The 14,582-nt window shown below is 36.6% G+C and overlaps 2 protein-coding genes and 1 pseudogene across 3 annotated transcripts in view; 2 read left to right on the top strand and 1 right to left on the bottom strand.

Moving 5' to 3' along the window:
* The window catches only part of LOC107745123 (mitochondrial import receptor subunit TOM40B-like), an 8,517-nt gene extending 2,730 nt beyond the window's left edge, over positions 1–5,787 (top strand). For both annotated transcript variants that reach the window (XM_016558964.1, XM_016558963.1), the window contains exons 5-10: positions 796–897; positions 970–1,075; positions 2,668–2,790; positions 2,951–3,027; positions 3,107–3,209; positions 4,756–5,787. In XM_016558964.1, the coding sequence (XP_016414450.1) occupies positions 796–897; positions 970–1,075; positions 2,668–2,790; positions 2,951–3,027; positions 3,107–3,209; positions 4,756–4,895 (651 nt within the window). In that variant the 3' untranslated portion in view covers positions 4,896–5,787. The remainder of the gene's footprint in view (positions 1–795; positions 898–969; positions 1,076–2,667; positions 2,791–2,950; positions 3,028–3,106; positions 3,210–4,755) is intronic.
* Positions 5,788–6,973: 1,186 nt separating this feature from the next.
* On the top strand, positions 6,974–11,375 carry LOC107745122 (interferon lambda receptor 1-like; annotated as a pseudogene).
* Positions 11,376–11,436: 61 nt separating this feature from the next.
* LOC107745133 (bicaudal D-related protein 2-like) lies at positions 11,437–14,504 on the bottom strand (the record flags this gene model as incomplete). The annotated part of the gene is made up of 4 exons (XM_016558975.1): positions 11,437–13,413; positions 13,862–13,976; positions 14,168–14,250; positions 14,344–14,504. Coding segments are annotated over 4 exons (536 nt in total), but the record flags the coding sequence as incomplete, so codon positions are not given.
* Between the last annotated feature and the right edge of the window lie 78 nt (positions 14,505–14,582).

Raw genomic sequence — 14,582 nt, 5'->3', positions numbered from 1 at the left:
ATAGCTGGCCAATCACAGCTCACCTCGCTTTTTCAGACCGATGAGCTTTGTAAAAATTGACGCGTTTCAGAAAGGCGGGGCATAGAGGACAAACAATAATGTACAGTATGTGGAAATAATGTGTTTTTTGAACCTTAAACCGCATAAACACATTTCATTACACCAAATACACAAAATAATGTTCTTTTTAGCAACATCATATGACCCCTTTAATGCCTTTGCTGAATGAAAGTAATAATCTCTTTAAAAAAAAAAAAGTACTGGCCCAAACTTTTGAATGGTAGAGTTTAAAAGCACATTATAGTATACATTAATAACGTTTAAAAAAAAAATCTGTCAATATTCGGCCTATGATTGTTTGATAGGAATGTTGTTTTTGAAATAAAAAAGAATGTTGTTCTGGAAACATGTAGACATGACATATTTTTGACATAACTGGATAACTTAAATGTTGGAGGGTTTTCTTACCAAATGGTAAAGAATGAGTTAGGTAACTTATTTAACATAATTCTAATCTTAATCATCTGTTATTTTTAGCTTATGATACTGCATGTTATGCAATGATTGAATACTAAAAACCTGCAATACAAGCTACTAGGTTTCTTGGAACACATTTCAAAACAGTGCAGGCAAACAAATCTTCATGAGCAGTAATCAATGGGTTTAAATGATAATGTTCACTTAATGGACACTTACTCAAAGTGTGTTTTAACTGTGTATAGAATAGATGCATTAAATGTGTTTAATATGATGAATTTCTCTCTTTTACAATCCAATAATCTTCTGTCTATAAAGGGCTCACCCATGCTTATTGGGGAAATGGACTCCTCTGGCAGCTTAAACGCACACTCTTTGTTCCATCTGAGTGAGAAAATAAGAGCTAAAGCAGTGTTTCAGGTAAGTAGCAGTGTTATGCAGTATTGCATACGTTTTGAACACAATGTGGACTGACTGCATATTCTTTAATAGACTCAACAGGCACAGTTTGTCACGTGGCAGTTTGAGACGGAGTATAGAGGTAGTGACTTCACAGCAGCGGTTACTATGGCCAACCCTGACATTCTGAGGGAATCAGGTATGATCGTGTGAGTCCCTCATTAAAACAAAAGACATTCTGATTTATTGATGTCACATGAATGTGCATTAGTTACAACAAAGCACTGGCTTCCAGGCAGAACAGGTTTTTCTATGGTTGCCTTTGCATGTCATTTTGATGAATTGTTCTGTTTGCCTATTGAGGAAAATGATTACAGACTGTAAGTTATTATTTTCAAAGCTTCTTGAGTGGAACTGCATTCATTTTAAACTCCATAAGTCACCCTGTTTGTGTTAAAAATGTTTAAATCCGTTGTTTCTTGTCATTAGTGAGCAGTGTTGATGTGAAAGGTTTCACAAACTAGGGGAACTTCAGGGGGTTTATGAGTTGATAAAATGCGAATAATTAATTAAAATGTAAAAATCCTAAAAGTAATAAACTGCAACAACATAGCAATGCACTAAAAGAAATATCTTCTATTCACTAAAAACTCTCAGAACACCTTAAGAACCACACAGCAACACACTGGCATCCACACAAGCATACTATAGACAGCTTAACAACAAACTAAACACTACGAACCACATAACCCAAAAAACCACATAACTACATAACACAAAAAACTTCTGAACACCTTAACAGCTACATAGCAACACACTGACAACCCCTCAGAACGCCTTAACAAACCCATAGCAATGCAACAAATATCTTAGCATCCATACAGCAATGCACTAAAGACACTCAGAACATATTAGCAACCACACAGCAGCACACTGCAACCATTGAGAACACCCTAGCAACAGCACAACACACTAAAACACTCAAAACATTTTAACAGCTGCATATCAACACCCTGGCAACCCCTCAGAACACTATGCATAGCAATGCAAAAAAACCACCTAGAAACATCTTAGCAACACCCTGGCAACGATTGTAAACGCAGTGGCAACCGCACAGCAGCAAACTAAAACCACTCAGAACACCTTAGCAACCGCACATCCACCACTCTCCAACTCTACAACTCTAGTTAAAGGTGCTGTATGTATTTTTTGACTGGACTAAAGCATAAAAATACCATAATATGTTTGCAGATATTTAGGAAACATGCTAAGTTCACATACTTGTTTCTCCGAAAAACAACACTACAGCCAGTTATTCTACTTTGTAATGTGCGTTCCGTGTCAGAATTTCTGTTTTTTTTAAGGTCCATGTGATTCCGTGCACAGTCAGTTTACCCAGTAGTATTTCAACACCCCTGGTTGCCAGTTGGTGGAAAACACAGCGTATTGCAGCCATGGAACCCAGCAAACGAACTGGGTCCGAGATCTCAGATTCTACCAGACTTAAAAAGCCTCGGCATCCATCTAAAAAGCTCTATGACCAGAGACATATTAAAACGCGGATAAATAAGACAGTGTAAGACCTTTTCCATTGTCAATTGCACTCATTCCTGTTGCTTGTCTTTAATCTGGCAACCCGCGTGAGTGTCAAGTCTGAAGAGGAGGGGGCGAGTGAAACAACACTCTCCAATACTTTGAATTTGGACTGCAGTTCAACCGCTAGTGGTCAATATCACCTACTGCATCTTTAATGTTGTTGCTTGTTTGTGCATTTGTTTTTCTTTGTGACAGTTATCATGGTTGCACACTTTCTTCAAAGCGTATCCCCGCAGCTGGTTCTGGGGGGAGAGCTGGTATACCATCGAGGTCGAGCAGAGGAAGGGGGCATTCTTACCCTGGCAGGCCAGTACTCAGGTTAGAGTGGTTTGCTCAGCGGCCGTCTGTTTGTCATACACCAGTATAAGTTGTCCTAAACAGTTGCTTTTTCAGTGAAACTCATCCTATTTGTGTGTACAATGTTCACCTGTTTCTTAAAAGCACCTCAGACTCAAATGTCATATCTCAAATGTCTTAGGGCCAAATTGGGTTGCAACACTGAATGCTGGTAAAGGAGGTGCACATGCCAGCTACTACCACAGAGCCAACAAACAGGTATGGTGGTGTTGAAGGATATGATGGTGTTTCACAATAATAGTTTGGTAACGCCGCAGTCTGTAATTCATCTCCACAGATTCAGGTGGGAGTGGAGTTTGAGGTGAGCACTAGGACCCAGGAAACAACCTTTTCTTTTGGTTACCAGATGGAACTTCCTGAAGCTAAAATGGTCTTCAGAGGTAAGGAGGGCAGATATATACTCACTGTGCACTGTATCACAAATTGCAGTAACTACTCCAACACTGGAACTGAGAAATAATTTTTGATATCAGTTTTCACTGTTTTTTTGTTAATTCTACAGACATGACATGCAGAATAAAATATTTATATTGTGGACATATATAATTCATCACTTAATTTTACGTACATTGTGAGCATGATTTAATAATGCGGACAGGAGTTAGTAAAGCTCACAGATGATTTCACTATATGAGGTAACGAATTAGTAAAACATGCTCACGATTTGCTTAAAACGAGGGTACAAATTAGTAAATCGTGCTAATTTGAAATACATGGGAACGAATGGCCACAAAAAAAAAAAATTTTCCCGCATGCCATGTCTGGGGCTCCGTATGATTCTTAGCATCGTTGAGCCAAACAATATGTCACAAAACAGATTATAAAACACCCAGTTTCAGTCCAAATTGAATTTTTACAATGTATAGCTAAAGCATTTTGCCTTTGCAGGGCAGAATTGAACCCTTTATTTGTAAAAACCCATTTTAACCGTTTACTCAAATATTGTTTTTCATACTTCCCATCCTAGACTGTAATAGTAGCGTTCAGGAAGTAAACACCCCATTAGAATCTACATAGACAAATTATTTGTCTTAAAATGGCTGACCTTTTATTAAGAAATTTCTTTACATTTTCCATCCTTTGCATGTGCACTTTAAAAAAATACTTGTTTAGTTTGCATTCTGTGCTGAGTTGCCAGTAAGTGTTTACTACATTTAACTCCTTTGACCTAATATCAGCACAGAAAATGAAAGTTTGAAGTTTGCAGGCTTTATCTTGGCCTGGCAATAAAAATGATACTTTAAAATAGACTTGCCATGAACTTACCATGAGATTATTACGCAATAGTACAGTCTGTTTCTCTAGAATTCCCACATCTGTGAAAACAGAGTGGATTGTCACTGATTTGTAAGTAAGTTCAATTAAACAAGGGAGGAAATGTAACTGATTCTATACACCACCGTTCAAAAATCTAAGGGCTCGTAAGATTTTTTAGTGTTTTTGAAAGAAGTCTCCATGCATAGCACAATACCAACAGTAATATTAAGAAATATTTATACAATAAAAAAAAAGTTTTCTATTTCACAGTGGCAAAGTTGAATTTTCAGCATCTTCGGTGTCACATGATCTTTCAGAAATCATTCTAATATGCTGATTTGCTGCTCAAGAAACACTTCTTATTATTGGCAATGTTGAAAACAGTTGTGCTGCTTAATATTTTTGTGAAACTGTGATACTTTTTATTTACATGATTTGTGTAGAAAAAAAAGTTTAAAAAGAGCATTTATTATTATAAAAGCTTTTACTGTTACTTTTGATTTTTTTCAATTTAATGCTTCCTTGCTTAATAAGAGTATTAATTTCTCTTTTTCCATTGTTGAGTTAGTAGTAGTCTTTTAAATGCCTAATATGTGTAACAGAATGATTAAATTTAGGATTAATATTTAACTCATAATCTCTGTCAATCATTTGGATGTTTTTTTTTAGGAATGGTGGACAGCCGCTGTATCATTGGTGGGGTTCTGGAAAAGCGGCTTTACCCCCTTCCTGCCACATTGATCATGGGTGCCTTTGTCAACCACAGAGCAGACAAGTTACAGGTCGGTCTTGGGGTTAACGTTGGTTAGATGCGTGACCTAACTCAAAAGAGGCACCACTTAAGACTGGGGACTTCAGAAAACCACCTTCACGTCTGCCCAAAGACCCCAGTCTGCCACGGACTACGGAGAGAACAGGCAAGCTAACCAAAGCCCTGTTTACCAGACTGGACAATCATGCAGTTCATGGCAAGCAGGAATGAGGGCTGAAAAAAACCAGGAACGTCCCCTCTATGTTGGTACCATCATGTGTCAAGGATTTTGCTGTTTTGGTCTTATATTGGCCCCTTAAGTAACCTGAAGTAAATATTCAAAGATGATCTTACTTAAGAACAAGATGGCAACTTCTGCAACTGCTGGAGGAGACCACACAAATGAATATGTAGCTATGTCACAAAATTCCCTGTTACTTCTCTATACATTTTTTTGTAGCAAACTCCAAATATAGTTCACTCCCAAATCAATGTCAAGCTAAACATATTGAAGATTAGCCACACAATTGATCATGTATCGTCCCCTCTGTTGTCTTTCATTCAAACAAATCACACTCTTGCTCTCCTTGTTAAGCTAAACTTGAAGACTCTCCTTGAGGGTCAGACTCTGGTATAATGGCAAGTATGACGATGGAAGAAAACTCAGTGTCAGTGTGAACTGTATAAGACGCACTATACATGAGATAATACAGGACTTTTGTCTGATTTGACAAATGTCAGAGCCGTGGTGCAGTAGTGCCCGTTCTTATGAAGCATAACAGCCACTGGTTCACAGGAATGAGTCAGGCCTGCTTTATATCAACGAGATTCACACTGCAAAGTTTCAGGAGTGAGAACCACATATAAATGCGGAAGGGAATCCCCCAAATTAATGCAGCTTAAAGCCTGTTCACATCAAGGACTGTAACTGGACTTAATAAAGTGGGCAATTGTGGGTTGCGATATTTTGGTCTTATTTCTATTGTTGTGGAGAGAGACATGGCCCGCTAGATGGCCCTGGTGTGAGAAGGGTATAACTGCAGCCTGGAGATCTCCAAATGGGGGCGGGAACTCCAAAACGGGGTGGGAGCTCCAAAATAGGGCGTGGCTTCCTCCCATTGACAGACAGGCACATGACACGCATGCGCAATTTTCCCGCAATTTTAAAAACTCGTGGGTGATTCCCGTTTACATCATGAAGCAGAGGTTCAAACTCCAGTCTGAACACCACTGGCCACCTGGATGGCTGTTGGTTTTTAAACTCTCTTTCTGCAAAACAGCTTTTTGATTAATTTGACCATATAGTGATCAAATGATTTTTTTACAAAAGCCGTTTACTTGCCTATTCCTCTTTGTCCTGGTTGGGACAGAGGGTCTTGACTACAAATCTCCATGTCTGTCTGTCTTGGTCTGCCTGCTTTGCCTTTCTCAAAGACATATTGATGCTCTTCAGTTCTGCTTACATGGTTGTTCTCCAGGTTAGAGCTGGTCTTCCTCTTTTTCTCTTCCTTTGAGGGCTTCATTCCAAGGCATGGCAGGCAAGTGCATATTTATTCTCTAGAAGCCGAGCTTAATGAGTAAGCTACTGTAAATAATATAATTTCTAGATGTGTAATTTCTAGATGTAATTTTGTCTAATTATAAAGAAGACACTGATGTAAAGGTTAGTATAGGTGCATGCAAAGTTGCTGTATGATATAGTATTCCCAAAAAATGTTTCTAAAGGGAACTGTATATTGCCCCAACAAAATGCAACTTAGGAAGAACATCTCGACTGCAAGTCTACGTTATGTTTCCTTTCCGTTTCACTCCATCCCCAATAGTCTTTTATCTCTCCACTTGTAAAGGTGGCTGTAGTCAAGTCAAGTCACCTTTATTTCTATGGCACTTTAAATAATATGGATTGCTTCAAAGCAGCTTCACAGTAAAAATAGCAGAATCAGTCATTAAACCGCATAAACACATTTCATTACACCAAATACACCAAATAATGTTCTTTTTAGCAACATCATATGACCCCTTTAATTAATTTTGAAAGAAGTTCACCTCAGCTATAAGCAGTTCTGCAGAAGACAGTAATGTTTTTATTCAGCTCAAGCCAGTTCAGTGTTGATTCAGTTGTTGCAAGATGTGATTCAGCTCTAAAGCAGCTCTACAGAAGACAATAGTGCCATCATCCAGTTTAATTCAGTTTGTTTTCATCCGATGGTGTCCATGCAGTCATATCAGTAATATTACTGAACTAATAGTAACTAATATTACTTAGTTGAGTGTCTTTTAGACCTCAACTATGCAGGCCAATGGCATGGAACCCAAACTCTATCAGGTGTGTGGGTACAGGTATTTCCTGGCCAAATGAACAAACATAGTATGATATGATATTAATGGATATAAGGCTGTAGATGGTTAAATAGATGTAAGAAAAAAAGAAACCAACAACAATTCGCCAAAGCCACCGTCATGCTGATATTAAGTGCATATACTGCTAATGTAGGACATAAAGGTGTAGATTGATGAGGACGACAGGTGAGATTCCACCCTGGAGACTGGAACAACCTGTTTTCATGTTTCAGGTAACAGGGGAGGGGCTTAAGTCACACATATACCTTTAGATCAGTAAAGAGGTCTGGACTTGTTTGATATACTGCCAGTGTAAAGCTGCAGATAGTTGTTGTCTTATTCTGTGTATACTGTATAATGCTTAGACAGATAAATGTTTGTTTTTTATTCGTCTTTTTAAAATTGCTTGCAGGCATTGCTTGACATACCCTCAAGACATTCTCCGTAGTGAAAGAGTGACTTTGATAGCAGTTGTGTTTGACTTGGATTATTTGTTTAAACCCAATCTCAGTATGCTGCTGGTTTGTAAGATGGATCTGCTATCTTCCGGACTGTTGTTTTATTTACAGAAACAGAGATGACTCCAGCGTGGTGAGCATGACTTTAATCGTCCATAATTAGTAACCGAGGCTTTTACTGAACACTTATTGGTTTTATTTTAATACATTTCTCCTTTTGATATTGTAATGATTCTAATATTCTAACTGTAATCTTGCTCTGGCCCTTTAAGTCAAATATTGTTTGCACCAGACTAATTATGTTATTTTGCATATTTCTATTTATGTAATGCTGTCTTTATACATTTATTTATTTATTTCTCCAAACCTTAGGGGCAATTAAGGATAAACTTCCAGCCTTTTTAAAGGTTTGACATGATTTAATGACACTATGACCCACTTCCTAGCCTGCATGTTCACATTGCTCCAGATATGTCTGACGCCATCCCTAGGTAGTGTACATTTTTTCTGCATCTGAACTATGATTTGACTTTTTTTTTCTACTCTATACTATATAGATAGATACACATAGTCTATATTTCTATTTTTTCATAGTCTATATTCCTACTACTGCAGCATAGTTTTTATTATTATGTTTCTTACATTGTGTATGTATGTGTGTATAGTTTGTGTATGTGTGTGTATAGTTTTGGCATTCATTGTGGACAGCAAAGTAAGAATTTCATTGCTCAGGGAAACTTGTTTTCCTCACTGGGCACATGACAATAAACGCTTTGAATCCTTTGAATCCTTGAATCCTTGACAGTTGCTTAGATGTAGGGCAGATATGTAACACAAATGCTAACCTTCCTTCTTAACCTCACAATGCAAATATATAACTACTATTTTGTTGCATGCACACACCATTATTGTCAATACATGTTGGTTTGCGTATTTTGGCATTTATTCATATATATTACATTAGTTTGTTTTGAAATTAATGTCAAGTTTTCTTTTTTCTTTTTAGCAATTCTTTCTCCTCCAAAGAATCTTGACTGTGGGATTATTGGATTTTAAGGCTACAGCTGAATGGCTTCCTGGGAAAGGAAATCCTCCTGACAGCAGATATACCTTGGAGTTTATAACTGCACGAAAAATGTACATACAGACTTTATCAAAAAATAAATAAATAATAACTTTTTTATTTTGAAAAATTGTTTATTGTACTCATGATGATGTTTTTTTCGGGTAGGTCTGGAGGAAAGTGGAATCGCTCTCCACACTGCACTAACATAGCCATACTGAAATGCGAACTGACCTTCAATCTGCAACCTGAGCTTCACTGGAATTATTTTGTGAGGGTCAAGACAACACTTAAAAGGGCGAGCTCCAACTGGACAACTACATTAAAGTCTTTCCAGCCATATGGAGACAGTAAGTTCAAATATATTATATAAGACGTCCAGAACGAATGTCGTAAATAGTTTTTGTCAGGAAAGCTAAATAATGCTCCTTTGTTTGACTTTCTGTTGGATTATTCTGTAGCACACCTGAGTTCCCCAGATGTAAACATCTCAACTGAACAAAAGTCCATTAAAATTAATTTTAGTCATTGGCTGGAATTGAAACCAGAGATCAACCCACTGGAATACCTGCTATACCTTTTTGAGAACAGTCCTGCAGGGGAATCAAAGGTAAATGCATAACATTTTTGTCTTGTACAATCACTGATTTTTACAATGAAATTTCTACATTCATGAATGCATTACTTAAAATTTGTTGATTTTTTAATTTTTTATTTATGTAATAATTTTTTCTTTTTTTTTAGTTTGTAGCACTGATATCAACCTCAGAATCTCCCTACATTTTCCATGATGTGCCATCTGGCAAGAACTACTGTGTTAGTGTTTCTGCCAGTCATCAACAAGTCTTGAAGAACAACAACTTCAACACCACCAAATGTATATTTCTATTAGGTAATGGATATCATTTTATTTTTTATAGTATTCAGAGTGTGTATATCTGGAGAGAGAGATTAATACTTTTATTCAGTGAGGATGCATTGAATTGATCAAAAGTGAGAGTAAAAAATGTATAATGTTACAAAAGATTTCTGTTTCAAATACAGTAAATGCTCTTTTGAGCTTTCGTTTCATCGAAGAATCCTCAAGAAAATATATTACAATTTCCACAAAACTAGAAAGCAGCACTGTTTCTAACATTTATAAAAATGATCAAATAATAATAAGAAATGTTCCTTGAGCAGCAATTATGATTTCTGAAGGATCATGTGACACTAAAGACTGGAGTAATGATGCTGAAAATTCAGCTTTGCATTACAGGAATAAATTACATTTTAAAACAGAAAACGGTTATTTTAAACTGTAATAATTTTACAATATTACTGTTTTACTGTATTTCTGACCAAATAAATGCAGCCTTGGAGAGCATAACTTCAAAAACATAAAAGCAACTTTATTACAACGGTATTTTATGTATGTTAATGTGTATGTTCTTATAGATTCTACTAGAAGCTTTATGCTGGTGTGCATTGTGGCCATACTGCTGATTATTTTTTCAACTGGGATTTTTTTGTCTTTTGGTTGTTTTTACCACATGAAGCATAAAAACAAGAATATCCCAAAACCTTTGGTATGTACTTCAATACTGTTGTTCACAAAGCTTTGTGCATGTCCTAATTTGACTTTACATTACTTGATTTTTTTTAACATTACCCTTCCAAGATGTTTAATATTTTTATATACAGTATACATTTATTATGTGTATATAGGCCTCAAGTCAAACGTAAAAAAATCTGAATTTCAATGCATTAGATACAAAATATCAAATTGTGTGCAAACAAATGTTGCTAGAGCTGTTCTAGGAACTAACTTTGTTTTCTGAGACAATTTTTCTATTATTTTAACTGGTCTCAGAGTCATTTTAATGGATGTATGATTAATAAAAATACAACTGTTCGTTATTAATGTTAGTTAATGCTTTAACTAACGTTATTTAATGGAACCTTATTGTAAAATGATACCAAATAAATAAATGCAATGCATGGTAGAGGTTCACTATCCTTTACAATAATACAGTGTTTGTTTGTCCTTTACAGATTGTTTTTCCAGGATATAAATGGGTCCTAAAACCAACCCTTGAGGAATACCAGCCAATTACAGTGACCCCGCCAAAAACAGCAACGAACACAGACGGCCATTTTTCTTCATGGGAGGAAGACTCCAAGGACGGCTCTCTGTTCTATCAACCAACATCCGTCGCTAATGTCATCCCAACAGAGCAAGCTGAGGAGGCTGATACATCAAATCAGTGTTATAAGTACACACTAGCTAATGATATGAAGGATAGTGAAGAAAATGAAAATGTAATATCTGAAAAGAATGAGGAAAATATGCATCCAGGTAGTGAATCTGGATCTTCCTGTGCTTGTAATTTAAACCATTTGCGATCATCCAAAATACTAGTACAAACAGTTATTATGAACACGTTTGTAAACTCAGAGACGATTAGATATTATGCAGAAGAAACTCTTTCCTGTTCTTCTGGCAATGGCTGTGAAAGAGAAGTGCCTGCTGAAGATGAGGAGGAGGAGGATGGCTTCTTCTTACCTGATTTCTCCTCAGACAGTGGCTATGAACCAAGACAAAAGTATTTATGAACTTTCAAATCTCTACTGTCTAAACCAGGGGTGGGGAACGTTGATCCTGGAGGGCCATTGTCCTGCAGAGTTTAGCTCCAACCCTGAAAAAAAATCCCTACCTGTATCCTGAAGACTACATTTAGCTTGCTCAGGTGTGTTTGATTAGGGTTGGAGCTAAACTCTGCAGGGACACAGGCCCTCCAGGATCAACGTTCCCCACCCCTGATCTAAACTATGAAGGCCCTTAAAGAGGATCTACATATCCTGAATCTACTTCGAAAGGTGGAGTCTGCAACCAAATTCAAGCAAAAAAGTATCCACCTTTCACCAGAGCCATGCAAAACTCTGTGTTAAATTTGGTGCTGCAGATGATTAGAACATCCATAACATCAAGGAATAACACTTGAGAAGATGCTGGTATAGAAACCTAATCTGGGGGTCTGTAATGCCTAGAGAGGACTTTCCGTTAACATTCCCATTCATCTTAATAGCACTTACAGTTTTCTCCTGCATCAGGAACTCTTGGATCTTCCAGATATCATGCTCTATACACGAAAATCTGTTTGACTCGAAAACTGAATTCTGTATGGTAGAATAGAAGGAACTTTGGACCTAAACATTGCTGGTTAATGGCCATCTTGTTGCTGATTGCCCAGTTGAGGTACTATAAGCGGGTCATGTTGAACACATTTTGAACTATGTAAAGTGCGCCTACCTCAGGAATAAGTTTGAGCTGCACATTCTGTCACTGTGATACAACTCATCACATGACTGATCATCTAGGCGATAAATGGCCATTCAGACACTTCGATAACGGACTCCAGGTGCTACATGAAGCAAATTAAGATGCAGTGCAATACCTGATTGACCTGAAATATTGGACAATTGAAATTCTAAGAGTATTCTAGTGTATTCTATGTCATGCAAAATACATACCAAAATGACCATACCATAATTTACACAAACTGGGATCTGAGACAACTACAGTGAAAATCTCTATATATAAAATCTGATGAAAGATGAAAATAAATAGAAAACAACTGCTAAATGGTGGTCACTCCAAAAATTTGATTAATGGAAATATTTTTTTTAAATGTCCTCTCTTTACAGCATCTTTTCACAAGTTCTTAAAAAGAGTGTAATGTAGTGCAGTTCCCACAATTTTTTTCATAGAATTCTTGTTTTTGTTTTTTCCCTTTTAAACGGATTCAAAGATAGTTTGTAAGATAGTTGATAGTTTGTTTGTCTCCTGTTTATAATATTTTTTGTTCTGAATTTTTACAGTATTTGTAAAAGGAATGTTTAGAAATCTAATTCATATTCACTACTGGCACACAAAATATATAAATAATCTTCATGTATCTTTCATGACACAACCGTTTTACTGTGCCGGTTTTATTTTCATGTCATATCCTACCATATGTATGTGAATGTGTTTATGTCCAAACACTTGTTTTCTGTAAAGCACTTTCTAAACATTTTCTATTTTAAAATGGTGCTACAATATCTAGTAAAAGTTTTTTTTTTTATTATCCTGGGTTATATGTATATTGGGGCACAAGTCTGTCTTGTCATTTAAAAATATGACAGCCTGAGAGTGAGAAGGTTTTGTTTACATGAAATGTTACTGACTGTAATGCTGCATAATGCCTTACTGAACGCTGCCTTTAATGGTCCTAAAGACATCGTTTCTTTTATGGTTTAAGAATGATTAACCCCTCCTATAAAAGAGTCGAGAAAAAAGTAAATGCTATACATTTATTTTTATGTATGATTTTGAAGTTGCAAATAAATATTGGAAAACATAAATATGCAATAGTGCCACTATGGAGTACATATCATTTCTTTCTATTCACACATTTGGATGATTTTAAAGATTATTTGCCATTTGTAGACAAAAGTGAGAAATCTCTCGTTATTGTATTCTCTTCCCTTCTTGTCCCTTCTTATTTGTCATCTAGTCAGTCTCCCCCAAACAGAGAAGAGAAAAACCCTTTCCTTCCATCTTCCCCACGTACACGCAGTGATTTGGTGGTGCGAGTGCCTCTTTGAAAGCCTGTCTGTTCTTTGTTGTTTTCCTTTTCCTTCTCTTGTTGTTGGAGTTGAACTTGATGACAGATCACCAGACGCATGTCCTCCTGGAACAAAAATTTGTTGGTCAATGAAAGTAAAAGAAGAGCAAAACTAGATTTTTACAATTTCTATATATAATACATATTTATTGCTAAATATGTGCAATGCATAGCGGAAGTTAACTATCATTTACAATAATACAGTTTATGTTCAATACAGTTTGTCACTGCAGGAACTAAAAGGGTCCTAAGACTAACCCCTAAGGAACTCCAAACAACTGAACTAGCCTAGCAAAAAACAGTAATGAGGACTGTGTTTCTGTGAACTGTGTTTCTGAATTCAAGAAGGATGTCAAAGACGGCTCTCTGTACAATGCATGGTAGATATATATTTTATGAAAAAAATATTAGTACTTCCTGTGCAAAACATAATAGGTGGTTTCTAGGGCATACCACTATACTAACAAAATCCAATTGGCATTACTGGATTAGAAACCAATTACAAGTTACCAACCTGCCAAGAATCAACTTCCTGAGACAGTGCCACTTTGTGTCTGATAGTGTTCAGAAGCTGCTGGTTGAGTGCATCACGTTCTTGTCGGGCCAAAATGATCTCCTCTTCCAAGGCACTATGGGTGATAAGGAAGAAAAGGTTTGGGTTGAACAAAACAATAGACCGTTTCAAGCTACCCTTAGACTATTATGCAAAATATCCCCCATTCATCACACACGTTAGCTTATCACTTTATCTCTGGCATTAAATATGACACACAGAGAACAAAAAGGTATAAATTGAAAAGCCTTTTGATCCAGTTCTCACCTGTAAGTAGGTTTACCAGGACTGTTATGAAATGGTTTCACCTCCTCCCTCAGCTCTTCTAATTCAGTTTCTCTAGACTGTAGCTGATGAAAGAACAAAACATCGCATATCACCTTAGATGAAGATACTCAGTCTATATGCATGCTATTGTGATGTCATCGTATTATTCATCTAACCTCTTTCTGTAACCTCTGAATTTCTTCTTCTTTTTCTTGCAAAATGGCTGAATGGGCCAAAATGGTTTCTTTGGCCTGTTGGAGATCAAAATGAAAACAACCAGTCAGCAGAAATAGAAAGTGTGGTGAAGAGAAAAGCTGGGTGAGGAGAAAAACAAACACTTACTTACATAAAACCCAAAGACTTTTGATAGTCAATATACACTCACCGGCCACTTTATTAGGTACACCTGTTCAAT

The sequence above is a fragment of the Sinocyclocheilus rhinocerous genome, unplaced genomic scaffold, assembly GCF_001515625.1.
Source record: "Sinocyclocheilus rhinocerous isolate Xijiao unplaced genomic scaffold, SAMN03320098_v1.1 scaffold1279, whole genome shotgun sequence".
NCBI classification, from domain to species: Eukaryota; Metazoa; Chordata; class Actinopteri; order Cypriniformes; family Cyprinidae; genus Sinocyclocheilus; species Sinocyclocheilus rhinocerous.
The sequence above is the reverse complement of the archived record's forward strand: the minus strand, read 5'-3'. Positions and strand labels throughout refer to the sequence as shown.